We start from the raw sequence: 15,802 nt of genomic DNA, 5'->3' as shown, positions 1-15,802 counted from the left end.
TACAAGAAAGATTAATTATTAGCTTTCTGGGCTCACGTGCCTCTAAATGACTGTAGTGTTTCTGCTCAGGTGGAGCATTTGATCAGAGGTTTTACTCAAAGCTACTTCTCCAGTGGAGAAAGTACACTGATTTACTTGTTCCATGTTCAGAGGAAATTCAGCTGGGGGGCTTTCCTTTGTGTAATTGACCTCTCTAAACTTTAGCTAATTAGCTGTTGTGCGTTCCAGATTCAGCACATGTACCGCTGTGCCAGAGTGCAGGGTCTCGACACCAGTGAGGGTCTGCTGCTGTTTGGGAAGGAGCACTTCTACGTCATCGACGGCTACACCATGACCGTGTCCAGGGAGATCAGGGACATCGACACGCTGCCACCCAAGTAGGTTCACACCTCTGTATCCGTCCCTCACCTGACGGGGGACGCGGGATCGGCACTTTCTTTCTCTGAATAAAGGATGACATCATTCCCGTGGACGCTGCAGTGGAAATTTCTGCTGCTGGGATGATGTAATGCTGCCGATGGAGCATGCGCTGTGAAAGTCCGCAAAGCTTTTCTCATATTTATTGTTTTGTGGAACTTGCTCAGCCCGTTCCTTTGAGATGCTGCTGGAAAATAACCAAAAAAGGGAAAAAGGAGCAGATGTCTCCCAGACTTTGTGGTGTGTCCCTCGGGTTGTTTTGGTGTTTTTACCCCCCCCTAAGCTTCCCCACTGTCCTGTACCAGCACAGAGCTGAAATCATACGCCAATTAGCTGATGATTTATTCAAGACACGCTCTTTTGTTAGCTGAATGCTTTTTTGATTTCAACTCAACTTTGAAGTTTTTGGAGTGATTTAAAGATGCACTACCAGCTAGTTTGATCCATTACGGATGTATGTGTTTATTCATTCTCAGCCATGTCACGGGAATGTACCCACCGCAAACAGGGGATTAAAATTTTGAGTGGATCTTCTCTTGAGTGGGTTGTGTGTTTTTTCTCCAGTATGCACGAGGCCATCATCCCCAGAGGAGCGAGACAAGGACAGAGCCAGTTAAAGAGAACCTGCAGCATCTTTGCCTACGAAGACATTAAGGAGGTTCACAAGAGGCGCTACCTGCTGCAGGTCAGCATGCACGTGTCTCGCACACACACTGCATGCACCATTACATGCTTTCTTTTAATATAGGAACTGACAGGATAATTAAGTTGAGTAGTTTATAGGGAACTTACTTTGTTTTTCCTTTTTTCTGTCTTTTATACTATAACAGAGCTGGATGCTTCTATTAAACATGGCTTTTCAAGGTTTTTTTCTACTCTTGGCTCTGTATGATGTCATTTAATAAGTGCAGGCAAACAGAAGGAATCTGGCTTAAAGGGAAAGTAGAAGGAGCTAAAGTGAGTTTATGGGCTGGTGTTAGATAAATTAGGATCATTTTGAACAGTGAATCATGCAGAACTACTCTCTGAGTCCAAAAGTAAAAATATGGAGCTGGAAATGATGATGATAGATCATCTGTAAACGTTTTGGGCTATTTATTTACATTTTTTCCTGACTCTCATGTATGCCATCGTCTTCTTTCAGCCCATGGCAGTGGAAGTCTTTTCAGCGGATGGGAGAAACTACTTGCTAGCCTTCCAGAAAGGAGTTCGCAACAAGGTTTACCAAAGGTACTGAATACATATGTAAAGCAGCAGCTTCTTGACTCACATTTCAATCACAGAGTTTAATTAAACTTGTCATTTTGTGCTCTTTTCAACACTCACACGCTGCAAGTGATCATTTCTTACTGTTTTAGGAGTTGTTGTCAGGGTGGAGTTATTTTCAGTGATAATCTGATTCTACTGGAGAGCAGTGATCAGCTGTGATTCAGTCTGTTGTCGTGATCTCTGTTGAGGAGAAGGATTTTGCCGAGATTGATGTTGCTGCTCATATAAAGCTTTTTTTCTCTCCCTGTAATGCCGGTATATCACCGTTGTTGTCAGGTTGCATGAGTCTCTGTGCGCTGTAAAGACATTAATAGGTGGTGTTTGATTCTTCTAGGTTCTTGGCGGTGGTGCCCTCGCTGGCTGACAGCTCTGAGTCCGTTTCAGGCCAGAGACCCAACACCAGCGTGGAACAAGGGTACATCCACCTTCACATCATATCATTTTTATAAATAATAGCTTCTGACCTCTGTAGTTAAGTCTCAACACAATGACTCTACAAACGTAAAATCACGAGTGCATGATTAATAAAAGTCCACTGAGCTGTTTAAACGACTCATCCTCTCTGTCCTGGTTTGTGTCAGATCTGGACTTCTCAGCACGCTGGTTGGTGAGAAGTCAGTGACTCAGAGATGGGAGGTAAGAACCTGAATTTGTTAGTCTGACTTCAGATTTGAAGTAAAGCACACGGCTCAACAACATGTGTTTGTGTGCATTTGTTCTGTAGCGAGGAGAGATCAGTAACTTCCAGTACCTGATGCATCTGAACACCCTGGCCGGACGCTCCTACAACGACCTGATGCAGTATCCGGTGTTCCCCTGGATCCTGGCCGATTACGACTCAGAGGTGCCTGAAGATTTTATCTGCTGCTGTTTTAATGTTTCCGTGTCCACAACAGAAAATACCCCAGTTTTGATATGAATGCCACCGGGGGCAGTGCGGTGATTTCATGATGTTTGGGTTGCTTTTGGTCACCAGGAGCTGGACCTCACCAACCCAAAGACATTTCGTAACCTCGCCAAGCCGATGGGCGCCCAGACTGACACCCGGCTAACGCAGTACAAGAAGCGGTACAAGGACTGGGAAGACCCCAACGGTAAGGAAAGGAGACCATCAGATAACGTTTCTCTGTGAGCAGATATGTGTGTTAATATCATCTACAGACTTTTAGTACCACAAACTCGCTATGTGGGTCCTCCTGCCTACAGGAGAGGCCCAGAAAAAACATGCAGAGTGAACTGAACCTGAGCTGTCGTCACCCACCCAGCAGACGGGTGGGTGACGACTGTCTCAGACCCAGTGGGATTAGACTGTAACCTGCCAGCTCCTGAATGTGTGATGCTTCCTGCACCAGCATATTTTTTGTTGGAGTCATGTATAACATTTATTTAGATTTATTTCTGTACTAAATATGAAATTAAAAAAATACACGGTACTGGTCTATATCATTAAGCTCTTTTTGCCTTGCCAGGTGAAACCCCGGCGTACCACTACGGCACTCATTACTCGTCAGCCATGATTGTGGCCTCCTACCTGGTCCGGATGGAGCCCTTCACACAGATTTTCCTCAGACTTCAGGTTTGACGAGTTTCGACTCTACTGACAGTTCAGCTTGAAAACTAAAACATGTAATACAACTCCAACCCTCTATTCCAGGAGGGGTTTTTAAAAGTTATATATAGTTACATTTGATTTACTTATATTTTTTTTACATATTTTGCAGAATCAAGTCTTTCATTATAAGTTCTATTTTATTTGTTTAATTCAACTTTATTTCCAACTTTATATAGAAAAAGCTAAATGTCTTAGTTCCCCTCTTCTTGTTTAACTTGTTATGCCCCATAAAAGAGCAAGTCAGAAAACTCCAGAGGACAGTGAAACCACATTAATAACACAGTACTGGTATTGTTATTTTTTTGTTTGCTGGGCTCTCTTTGCATTTCCTGGGAGTTGTGCCTTCTCTACTTTTAACTCGTAGGAATAATTCTTTTTGGGGGCTAAAGTGTGTCTTTGTGTGAATAACAGGGAGGACACTTCGACCTGGCTGACAGGATGTTCCACAGCGTTCGTGAAGCCTGGCTCTCTGCTTCCAAACACAACATGGCCGACGTCAAGGAGCTCATCCCGGAGTTCTTCTATCTGCCCGAGTTCCTGCTAAACTCCAATAACTTTGACCTGGGTCAGTATCAGAGTCACAGCTGATCGAAGCACTGTTTAAAAACTGACTGGGATCGTTCACTGCTTTGTTATTAATGCTTTTTCTTTTGCTTTTCATGCACCAGGTGCCAAGCAGAATGGGACCAAACTGGGTGACGTCATTCTCCCAACCTGGGCTAAGGGCGACCCCCGGGAGTTCATCAGAGTCCACAGAGAGGTAGGAGATCAGCTCTTCTTGGCTGGTTTTACTCTGAGTGATTTTGAATCCGCCCTCACGGTCGACGCGTCCTCTGTCCCGGCTGCAGGCGTTGGAGTGCGACTACGTATCGGCCCACCTCCACGAATGGATCGACCTGATTTTCGGCTACAAGCAGCAGGGCCCTCCGGCTGTGGAGGCGGTCAACGTCTTCCACCACCTCTTCTACGAGGGTCAGGTGGACATCTACAACATCAACGACCCGCTCAAAGAGACGGCCACCATCGGCTTCATCAACAACTTCGGACAAATCCCCAAACAGGTCAGACAGAAGCGTGTTCATTTTAACCCTTTTCTAAGGAGGGTGGATCCTCTTATTTTACCTGATCTGGTTCCTGTTACATTACAAACATTGATGCATTACAGACTCATTTAACGTGCTGTATACTACGGTTGGTTTCTTGCCTTTAACTGGGTTTGAGTAGATGTTGAAATCTCGCTGTCGAATCATTGGTCGTTGATGTTTGTGTTTCAGCTGTTCAAGAAGCCCCACCCTCCTAAACGGGTACGCAGTAAAGCCAACGGCGACGTTGCCGGCGTTCCTCCGAGCTCCAACAGCGACAAGATCTTCTTCCATCACTTGGACAATCTCAGACCTTCTCTTGCACCAGTTAAAGGTACGCACGCACATCATGCGGTCAATTAATTGCTCACAGTGTTGCTCAGTAAACAGGATGCATGCGCTACTGATTGCTGTGTAAACAAAGCTTCGTGGGGTCTGTTTGCGAATACAAGGTGTGTAACTCCTTTAAATTCACACTTCTTCGTGCGTGCGCGTTGTTTTCCAGAGCTGAAAGACCCTGTGGGACAGATTGTGCCCACTGACAAGGGCATCCTCGCTGTAGAGCAAAACAAAGTTCTGGTTCCTCCCACCTGGAGCAAGACCTTTGCCTGGGGTTACGCCGATCTCAGCTGCCGCCTGGCTAACTATGACTCCGACAAGGTCAGTAGTGAGAAGTTATCCTGACAGCCAGTTCCTCATAGGTTTAAACTACTCAAACACCTTTTTATCTCCAGGATGTAGTCTCTATGTGTGAGTGACCCCCATCCTTTTTTTTTTTTTATTCAAGTATTTATTAGATTTTGCATTTTATAACAGCAAATACAGAGATGCAACAACCAAACGCAAGAAGCAAACAAACAAAAACAAACAAACAAAATAAATAACTAAAATAATAATAATAATAAATAAATAAAAATAAAAAACAAACAAACAACAACAAAAAAAACACAAAACAAAACAAAAACAGTGAGGTTTTAACATATGTTGTATTAAACTCAAATGTCCAAGTCAGGTAGACATGTAGGTGCAAAAATTGTCCCACTGTTCCAGCGCAGCTTCTGTCACATGATGTATTTTTCCCAGCATCTTTTCGCATGCAACATTCCCAATCATTCTATCTTTCCACATTTTAAGCGTTGGAATATGAGAGTCCTTCCAGTGTTCCAAAATGACACGGGCACATGTTACCAATGCAGTACTTAACACTCTAAACTGGTGTTTACTTAATTGCGGCACCTCTCCTTTGTCTCCTAGTAAACATAATTTAGGTGATCTGGGTAGGTTACAAAGTGTCCCCCCCTGCAAATAATTCAGTACAGTGTTCCAAACTGGAAAAACCAGTGGGCATTCCCGGAGGGCATGTATCAGAGTATCTTTGGCTTGTTGGCATTTCCAACACAAGTCATCTCTACCAATCCCCATTCTATACAGCCTTGAAGGAGTATAATAGTATCTGTTAAGAATTTTGTATTGAATAAATTTTCCCCTGGCTTCCCTAATGTATAATCCATTGTTCGACAATATAGAATCCCATGTATCTTCATCCATTGTACGCCCTAGATCCCTTTCCCATACTTTTAGTGACCCCCATCCTTTTACAGATGTTGTGTTTGCCGACTTCTTTTCTCAGTAATTGTGGATTAAGTTCACCTAATTTAAAAATGAGCCACTGTACGTGTTTGCTACTCGTTTCACCTTGAGGATTCCTAGTAAACGTGGAAAAAAGTAAAGGCACCGTTTCCCCCTGCTGGTGTTTCACTAAAAATGCATTTTACATGAGATCTGCAGCCATTAAAGAAGCTTTTAAATCACTAAAGCTACATCTGATTTGTACTGTATATATTCTGTTTTCCTGCTGGCAGCTAGAAAGAAGACATTCTTCAAGCTGAAACAGATTTAGATTTTAATTTGGTGACACTTTCTCATGCTCAGAAGCACCTTTTCATGTCTGACCCCAGCTGGGGTTTGCAGCTGGTTTTCTCCTGCCTGTTTTCTCAGTTTGTTGCCTCGTTGCTGCGTGTCTGCAAGAGTATTTGTCTAGACCCCAGACGGTGTCGTGATAGATAATTGGGAGGTGTCCTTCCTCTCTTACAGCCGCCTACATCATTACAAATACTCAGCTTCACCTGACTCAATTGATGCCTCTTGTTTAAATGCATCAGAATGAATAACCAATGAATGGAAAGCTTGAAGATAACAGTCCCGAGAACAGAAGCTGTTACTGTCGTGGATCTTTTCAGTTTTCCACAAACGGATTTGAATGCTCCATCTTGTTTCAGGCGCTGGTGGTGTACGAGTGTCTGTCAGAGTGGGGCCAGATCTTCTGTGCCATATGTCCAAACCCAAAGCTGGTTATCACCGGCGGCACCAGCACCGCTATCTGTGTGTGGGAGACGGGAACCTCAAAGGAGAGGGCAAAGTCACTTACGCTCAAACAGGTAAATGAACACAAAGAGACGCAGTGCAGGTTCGTGCAGCAGCTGCACTTCAGTCATCAAACTTTAAATTATCCTAAAGCAGAAAACATTTATAGAAACCTGGCAGCACTCTCAACTGTGCGAGGTCCAACCAATCAGAAGGCTAGGTCAAAGCTGAACACACGGTGTGCTTCAGAGGAAGGATAGTGGACTGTTTCTCCTGTGACTGCCAAAGTTCATCAATGACAGCTTAATCCTTGTAGGGTTTAATTAGTTTGACCCATGAAATTAGTTTGATGGGTTCGTGTTTCTGCTGAGTTCATTCAGCACAAACGTTAATCCGCAGACTTTAATCTCCCCGCACACTAATGAAACGAGGAAATCCTGCATGTTAAGGTGTTTAAGTTTCTTGATGCCATTGCGTCTCCCGTGTCGTGTGATATCTTAGGCGCTGCTTGGCCACACGGACGCCGTGACGTGTCTGACGGCGTCTTCGGCGTACCACATTGTCGTCAGCGGCTCACGGGATCGAACTTGCATCATCTGGGACCTCAACAAGCTCTCCTTCGTCACGCAGCTCAGGGGGCACCGAGCGCCCGTCTCGGCTCTGTGCATCAATGAGCTGACGGTAAGTTTGTCCTCCGTCACACGTGGAACAGAGAAACTGTGGGTGTAGTTTGGATCGTTTACGACACGACGTGTGTTTGTGTTTGCACAGGGGGACATCGTGTCCTGCGCGGGCACCTACATTCACGTGTGGAGCATCAACGGCAGCCCCATCGCCAGCGCCAACACCTTCACTGGCCGCAGCCAGCAGATCCTCTGCTGCTGCGTGTCGGAGATGAACGAGTGGGACACGCAGAACGTCATTGTCACCGGGCACTCAGACGGCGTTGTGAGGGTGAGCTCGCGTGGATACACATCCCTCTTTAAGTTTATTAGTCGCTTGTTACAACTCAAACACGTGTTTTCTGTGCTGTTATAAAATGAGTAACAGTCGAGCATTATAACGACAGAACGCTTGTCATTTTTTTCACTTTTTAACTCTAAAAATATTAAATATTGTCTGTGTTATTGTGTAAACACTTACACTATTGTGTACTTCACACACATGAAGAGATGCCAAACTGCCTTTCATTGTTTTTGCAACAATGACAATAAAGAGCTATTCTATTTTATTCTATTCTATAAAAGTATTCCTTGTGCTAAATCTCACAGTTTTGGAGAATGGAGTTCCTCCAGGTACCAGAAACACCTGCTCCTGAGCCTGTAGAGCCAGATGTGCCTGACTGCTGCGCTGACGAGAAGATTGGTGAGTCCTAATAGAAATAAATGAGCTCATTGGAGCTGCTAGATTGAGTCATCAGAACACAAATCACACAATGCATGTCACTATAAAAAAATGTAGAAAGGTACAAACTTATCTTGGTCTCACAGAGGGCGGTGAGAGTCACAATGGTGATGATGACAGCAGTGAGTCGGATGCAGACGAGCCCAGTCTGAGCCAAGAGCCCAGAGCGCCACGCAACCCCTCGACAGGTGGAGGCAGCCAGCCGGGTAGCACCGTCCACAGACCCAGAGGTACTTAGATATAAGTTCGTGTTCATGGGGCGATTGTGACGATCGCTCAAGAGTTGGGAGTTCGCCTTGTAATCGGAAGGTTGCCGGTTCGAGCCCCGACAGTCTCGGTCGTTGTGTCCTTGAGCGAGACACTTCACCCGTTGCCTACTGGTGGTGGTCAGAGGGCCTGGTGGCGCCAGTGTCCGGCAGCCTCGCCTCTGTCAGTGCACCAGGGCTGTGGCTACAATGTAGCTGCCATCACCAGTGTGTCAATGTGTGTGTGAATGGGTGGATGACTGGTTGTGTAGAGCAATTTTTTTACACACCACTTCAGCCAAAGAACCAATGAGCTTTTGCGATGCTGAGCTGTCTGTCATCCATTTGTCCGTCCGCAAAAATTGCTACTCTTCCTGCAGTATTTTACAGAAGGTCATTCAACAAACACACACTGATCACCTAATGGGTCGTTGTGCTCAAAGTCAAGGTCACAATTGTCATTTTACCGACAATAACCTGTGAATTTTGATGGGCGTCAGCTGGATGAGCTACTGTGCTAATAACATTCTGGTTTTTAGATGGAAGGACCAGCTGTGCATGGCCCCAAAACATGAGAAAGGTCTTCACATCTCTGTAGATGAGGATGAAAGCTGGATTAGTACAGCTCCCAGCTGGTGAACAAACCTCCCTGAGCACAGACCAGCTGTGTTAAAATCTGAATGAGCACACATTCAGATCCAGAACTAACACTAAAATTATCTTACGTGTAAGCAAAGCACAACACATGTTCACTTGTTTGCTACTGGAGTGAACAGCTCGCACTATTGTTAAAGGCGTAGCAGCGTTTTGCCCTCCATTGTCTATGTCAGTCAGACTGAAATCAGTCAATGAGGACATTCAGATTGAAAGATATCTCAGTTTCTGTTGTCAGGCAAGAGCAAAAAACTAAAACTTAAATCTTATCATCGGTGTCAGCTGAACTGTGGTGAGCAGCATGTGCTGCGTTGCTCTCATTAGCTGCTGCGCTCTGATGCTCACTTCCTGAAGAGCGTGAGATCAGCAGCGGCTCCGCTGTGAGGCTGAAACATCGAATCCAGAATCTCTGGTCATAGAAATAGAGCAATAATACGACCCCTGTAGATTACCAACACTGATGTTTGTTTTTACTTGTTAATATAAGAACCTTAGTTTGATAAAAGTTATTGTTCCTGCTAATTTTCCATTGATTAATACCCTTAAGGTCCGTCGGCCCGAGCAGGAGCATCTTGGTCGATGGACAGCGGCTCTGACGATTCTCACCGCTGGTCAGACACCCTCAGCATCGACGAGAAGGACGGATTCGTGTTTGTAAATTACTCTGAGGGCCAAACTAAAGGTGCTCACCCAGCTCACTCAGGCCAGGGCTCAGTGCCTCAGCCGCTGCATCCCTCCACCATGGAGGCACGGACATATAACCAGCTCAGGGCAGGTGGGTGTCCAGCAGCTGCAAAAACCACGCTGTGTTTTCATGTTCTAAGTGATTATTCTGCCATTGAAGGGGAGACGACAAATAGATAGGATTAGTCTGCTGATCTAATGACTCACGTTAAAATGTTGCTAGTTAAGTGTTTGTTTTTGTGCGTTCACAGGCTACAGATGGGAGCGCCAGCTGGTCTTCCGGAGTAAGCTCACCATGCACACGGCTTTTGATCGCAAGGACAACGCTCACCCAGCCGAGATCACTTCCCTCGCCATCTCCAAGTAAGAGAGCCGGGTCGAACCAAACCGACAAACAGGAAATGAGTTTCTTTTTGTAAACGCTCGTATTCCTTTGGCACATCTGAAGAATGTCTTGTTTTGAAAATATATTATTCAGTCCAAGCAAATATTTTTGAAAATAAGATATGAAATTGTTTTGTTTTTCTCTTTCTTCCCTCCCGCTTTGGGCTTTCCTCTCTCCAGGGACCACAGTAAAATCCTGGTAGGTGACGGCCGTGGCAGAGTGTTTAGCTGGTCGGTCAGCGACCAGCCCGGCCGTTCGGCAGCAGACCACTGGGTGAAGGACGAGGTGGTGGACAGCTGCTCCGGCTGCACGGTTCGCTTCTCGCTTACTGAGCGACGCCACCATTGTAGGAACTGCGGACAGCTCTTCTGCCAGAAGTAAGATCATTATTCTGCAGTTTTTCCACCTAAGCATGCTTTTATATGTCATTGTCATATCAGAAAGTGTCAGAACAAAATACCATTATAGGTATAAATAAGTATATCCAGACTCAATGTAAGTTTCAGAGATGCAAAATTAACCATTACCATTTCTTCTGGTACCAGTATCAGCACACTACCAGTACATAAATTCTAATTAAAGTTCTTGAAGTTTTAATGGAAGTAACAGTGCTTACATGCTTTAACCCACACAGGTTTTTTTTTTTATTGCACTTCATTTTTTTTTTACCTCAGCCTTGTCAGATTTTGGCTCTGGTGTTCCTCAAGGCTCGATCTGGGGTCCTTTGTGTGTTTTTGCTGTGCACGCTACCATTGCACAGCAACAGGCTGTGCATTTTGCAGCTCACTTTTTCCAAGTTTCACTATCTCCAGCAATCACCCGCTGGAGGTTGCCAAGGGGTTGCTGTCAAGTCTCTGGGCCTCTCTGAGGTTTCTGAGATCTTATGCAAATAAAATATTTCATTCTCTGATTTTGTGTGAGTTTAAAAAAGATTATTGGGGTTGTTTGTTTGTTTCTAACGGTTTAAATCATGGCTCACGTCAGTGAATGTGTTAAAATACTCAGCATCATCTTCATTTCTCTTCTGCACTGTGAAAGAAATTCCCCCTTATCTCCCCCCGTGTCACAGGTGCAGTCGCTTCCAATCAGAGATCAAACGGCTGAAGATCTCGTCACCTGTGCGTGTTTGTCAGAACTGTTATTACAACCTCCAGCATGAGCGAAGCGTCGAGGACGGCTGCAGAAACTGAGCTCCACGTCCACCCGCCGCCAGCCCCAAAACAAGCCCCTCCTGAGGACCCGGGAAGCATTTCATTCCTCTATCCGACTTCCCTCTGCATCTCCCGAAACTCCTTCCCCTTTAAACCCTCAGTAACCACGTGCACTGTACCGCACTGACAGGGTGTCGCAGGAGGGAGCGACTCAAGTACGGCGGCGGAGCTCAGCAAAGGAGAAAGGATGTGAACGAGGACAACAGGTCACAAAGAACATGGAAAGAAACTCAGTCCCCACTTTTACCACCGGCACTCACCTGGAGCGGAGGGAAAAAACGCAGCACGCACGAATCAGTCATCCACCATCTTTGCTTAGAGATCGAGAAACAGGCAAAACTCCTTCAGCTTTCACAGCAGGATGATAAAAGACAAAAACTTGTTGATAGTGTAAATAGGTATCACGGCCTTTTTAACTCTAAAAGGAGCAAACACAGAACAAAAGATAAGGTCAATGAAGTAAAAAGAAATGCCTGTAACATAGCGTTGTGACTAACCACTCCTGGCTTTAAAAAAACAGAAAAACGATTGTGTGTAGTCTGCGTCACGAGTCACAGCGAGAGTAACACGGAGGGAGGGAGATGAATGTCCATAATTAATGTCTCTGGGTTGACCGTACTAGTGGGTCTAGTTATGCAAAATGACTTCTTTATAATTTCCCGATCGTTTTGTTGTTTACAGACCTGTGATTTATTCTGAGTGTCAAACCGTCGCCACGCGGACAGAGAGGTTGACTCTCTGATTGTCGTTTCCTCTTTTTTATTGCCAAACTGTTTTCTCGTGTCAGTTATGATGTTTAATTTTTAACATGTCATCTGTTCAGTCCTTTTTTCCCATTTGGAGATTATTTTTTTTAATTTTAGTTACTGCTGCTTTCTGAAGACTACAAACTTTATCGTGTTCAGTTTGACTTTGATCTTTCTTGTTAGAACCATATCACTCCTTTCATTTTGTGGTTCCTTCTGCATTATTATAATTTGTTATTAAGAGAGAGAAAAAAATCGGGTTCATCTTGTGTAAAAAGGTTAAAAGTAACGCACATGCGTCCCGTAACTGCACATTTAGCGTCCATCGTGTCCTTTCTTTTTTGACCGTACAGCTTTAAAGCAGCTTCTTGAATGCACACTATAAAGGGACTTCCTCATGAACTGTGTTTTGTTTTTTTATTTATAGTGTTGGTTTCTATTGAGGATTTGCTGGATTTTTACTCCCCTGTGGCATTATCACAGCAGCTCTCAACACTCGTTATCCTCACTCGCTGGAGCTGCAGCCAAGCACCTTTTTAAAGAGATGTTTCAGAGTATATGTGGACGTTGGAGGAGGTGTAAATAGTCACGTAGGCCGTTGGACTTTTAATAAATCTTGGCGTGTTTTGTCTTTAAAGGTAAAGACTAGGCCAGACAGACTTGCAGAGTATTCTTGCTTCGCTTTTCTTTAGCATATTTTACAGTTGGGTAAAGCTGCAGGAGAGAGAGTCTGTAGGTTTCTTTTCCTACCATTATATCAGTGCTACGACTTCATATTCCATCCTTGTTGCTCCTGCAGTGGATTTTGATGTGACACTTTAGACTGAGAGCATAAAATGAACCTCGTGCCCTTCAGTTCTTGACGTTAATAAACCTTTTGACTTGATCTAACTTGATTGTAGAGTTGATTAATTTAATGTTTTTCAGACGTCTAAATTCATTTGCAGCTTAACTGTTTAAATGTAAAAGGACTTGGATTGTTGCACTAACATAACACGGGACAAACTCAAACCTATGGGGTGTCATTTGTGCCATCAGATTAGTGACTGTCACTTTAACAGTGACCAAAGAACCCCAACAATCAGATGTGACTCCCTGTGAGCAAGAACTTGGCGAAAGTGGAAAGGAAAAACTCCCTTTTACCGGAAGAAACCTTCAGCAGAACCAGGCTCAGGGAGCAGCGACGGTTATCTTATTACTTGAGACCAGAAATTAAAATGACTTGATTCTTCATTTCATCTGAAAAGGCAGAATGTGAAGTACTCAAAGGAGTTCAAACACTATAAAAACATGTTTCTCTGCCCCGCTGAGACAGCGATATCAGAGGTTTTATCTGCTTTCATATTGTTGAATGTAACTTGATCTTTTGACAACACAAATCCATGTTTGGCTCTTTCTGCGTTAAAGACCGCACATCTCCTCTCCCCTCACTCGGTTTGTGGTTCTGTGGGCAAACTGTGCATTCAAGAGCTGCTTTCTTTCTTTCTTTGTACGTCCCACAAGTCTTCAGGCATTTAATGTTCACCCTCACCGCTCCTTGTAATAATAATAATATGCACTCATGTTATTGTCCTCCTTTATATCATTCTGCCTTTCTGTACTGTAACTTAGCGTGCAATCATGCCATCCAGCTGAAACGGCCGAGTCGGCTTCTATCAATCGAGGATTCCTTTTGCACCTTCACGTGTACAAAAAGAGGAAAAAAACAGTCAAGTTTTTATCGAATGCAGATTTTCGTTTTAACTGAAAGGTGCATTTCACAGCGGATAAATGAACTGTACAAAGTATTTATGCAATTATAACTGGGTTTAGATTTTCTTTTATATATAATTATTGTGATTTCAGCAAGTTTTGTTACTTGTTGCATGTCTATTAACACAGCTGACTTTCTGTGTCAGTGCATTGTACATGTTTGGCATTAGATTATCTCTCTTTTTTGCTGGATTTATTCTTTTTTTGTTTTTCTTTGAGGCATTGTTTGACCGGTCATACCGAGCGACAGGTTTGTGTACAAAGCTGCAGATCATGACCCCGACTCTGGGTGGACTTTTGTACTCTTTATGGGGGAAAAAATAATTAAGGATTAATCGAAAGCAAAAAAAGAAAGAAAGAAAAAAAAAGGAGAAATCTGGATTATTTTGGTGGTCTTGTATTAGACTGCGTTACTACAGTATCTGGTGTGCAATCTGTAATAGCTGAATGTTCCTTGTATATTTGTGTTCACTACATCCTACGAGAGAAAAAACCCACAGTAGAGTAACCTCCCCGTCCCAAAATGTTACAATAATGCAATAGATCTGGTACTTATTCTTTTTCATTTCATTTCAATAAAAAATTGCTGTTTCCCACCAAAGGCATTTGCTTCGTTTCTAAGTTACAGCAACGTCTGAGCTTCTTAACATTTAAAAGATTTAATGACCCTACGCATCCATGACACGCTACTTTCACAGAGGTTAGACAGATCAGTCAGGTTTTTCTTTTTCTACTTTTGGTTCTGTGTGATGTCAGAGGGAGAGGATATGCCTAATATGGTCATGTATTAGGCTACGTTCACACTGCAGGTCTTAAAGCTCAATTCCGATTTTTTGATCAAATCCAATTTTTTTTGTCTGCTCGTTCACACTACAAATAAAAAGTGACAGCAAACGCGCTCTAGTGTGAACGCTCAAAGCGGCCGCATGCGCAAAAGAAGACGTCACACACAACGCACTCTGTTTAGACCCAGACCAAACCGTATTGTTTGACTGATGGCCTTAATATGAAGACTTGTTTCAGACTTTATGTTTCCCAATTTTGCTTTAAGTTATAAAGTTATTTTGTTTTTTACATTTGACCTAATAATGACCCTTATTGCTGTTTTAGAGGAGCGGTGTTTCAAAGGATAGTTGCAGATTTCTGTCAGAATCTGCAGATTATACAGTACAAATAAAATGTTCATGTTTCTCCAACGTTGTCTTCCCAACACTTTCACTAACATCTACGCTGGATGGACAGGAAGCGTTCACGATGTCTTCTCCGGCGCGGATAATTGGCGTCTGTCTTGTGTCAGTGATGTAAAAGACGGATTTAATGCGACAGGACCGTTCAAACAGCAGTCGCTTTCCAAAACATCAGATATGTATCGGATTCAGCACCACATACCAAAGTGACCCAGATCGGATTTGAAAATACCGGATTTGTGCCGTTCACACTGTCAGACCATGACCGGATATGGGTCGCATAGGGTCAAAAAAGTCGGATCTGATGCGCTTTCGCCTGCAGTGTGAACGTAGCCTTAGAGAGCCAGTGTGAGCCAAATCCTGGACAGGAGAAACTGAAAAAAATTCCCATGATACACTGAGTGCATGTCTTTACTCCCAGCCTTTCACTCGTGCTGTGTTTATGTGCTGCCGTGTTTTTTCCAGTTCTGTTTACTCTCCTTTAATTTGTGTTTTGTCCGGTCTGATGTCAAAGGTCGCCCCATGCTTCTCTTTTCTCTTCTCAGTCCCCAGGAACAGCAAACAGCAGTGCCTGCCTGAGCTATGTTCATTTCCTCTTGGTGAGGTCTTTTCCTGTTCTGGAAAAGAGGAGTTCTTCCTTCCCGCTGTTGCCAAGTGCTGCTCATAAACTAAGAACTAAAACTAAGTTGGTAGAAAAAATACATATGAACTAGACTTGCGACTAGATGACTTTTAGTCTTTGCAATTTGGTCACATTTGTCAGCAGAGGCGGCACTCAGAAGCTTTGATG

At 43.8% G+C, this 15,802-nt stretch overlaps 1 protein-coding gene across 5 annotated transcripts in view; it reads left to right on the top strand.

The window, feature by feature from the left end:
* Positions 1-14,426, top strand: part of wdfy3 (WD repeat and FYVE domain containing 3) — a 117,847-nt gene extending 103,421 nt beyond the window's left edge. For all 5 annotated transcript variants that reach the window (XM_026187494.1, XM_026187495.1, XM_026187492.1 and 2 more), the window contains 22 exons: positions 229-377; positions 982-1,102; positions 1,562-1,647; positions 2,021-2,101; positions 2,268-2,322; positions 2,411-2,530; positions 2,663-2,780; positions 3,156-3,262; positions 3,710-3,863; positions 3,967-4,058; positions 4,147-4,359; positions 4,573-4,714; positions 4,886-5,040; positions 6,660-6,818; positions 7,246-7,425; positions 7,516-7,698; positions 8,016-8,109; positions 8,235-8,378; positions 9,595-9,822; positions 9,983-10,094; positions 10,296-10,493; positions 11,186-14,426. In XM_026187494.1, coding sequence (XP_026043279.1) covers positions 229-377; positions 982-1,102; positions 1,562-1,647; positions 2,021-2,101; positions 2,268-2,322; positions 2,411-2,530; positions 2,663-2,780; positions 3,156-3,262; positions 3,710-3,863; positions 3,967-4,058; positions 4,147-4,359; positions 4,573-4,714; positions 4,886-5,040; positions 6,660-6,818; positions 7,246-7,425; positions 7,516-7,698; positions 8,016-8,109; positions 8,235-8,378; positions 9,595-9,822; positions 9,983-10,094; positions 10,296-10,493; positions 11,186-11,306 — 3,012 coding nt within the window. In that variant the 3' untranslated portion in view covers positions 11,307-14,426. The remainder of the gene's footprint in view (positions 1-228; positions 378-981; positions 1,103-1,561; positions 1,648-2,020; positions 2,102-2,267; positions 2,323-2,410; positions 2,531-2,662; positions 2,781-3,155; positions 3,263-3,709; positions 3,864-3,966; positions 4,059-4,146; positions 4,360-4,572; positions 4,715-4,885; positions 5,041-6,659; positions 6,819-7,245; positions 7,426-7,515; positions 7,699-8,015; positions 8,110-8,234; positions 8,379-9,594; positions 9,823-9,982; positions 10,095-10,295; positions 10,494-11,185) is intronic.
* Positions 14,427-15,802: the final 1,376 nt, after the last annotated feature.

Source organism: Astatotilapia calliptera, chromosome 12, assembly GCF_900246225.1.
Source record: "Astatotilapia calliptera chromosome 12, fAstCal1.2, whole genome shotgun sequence".
Taxonomy (NCBI): Eukaryota; Metazoa; Chordata; class Actinopteri; order Cichliformes; family Cichlidae; genus Astatotilapia; species Astatotilapia calliptera.
Note: the sequence above shows the minus strand (reverse complement) of the source record. Positions and strands in the feature narration are given on the sequence as shown.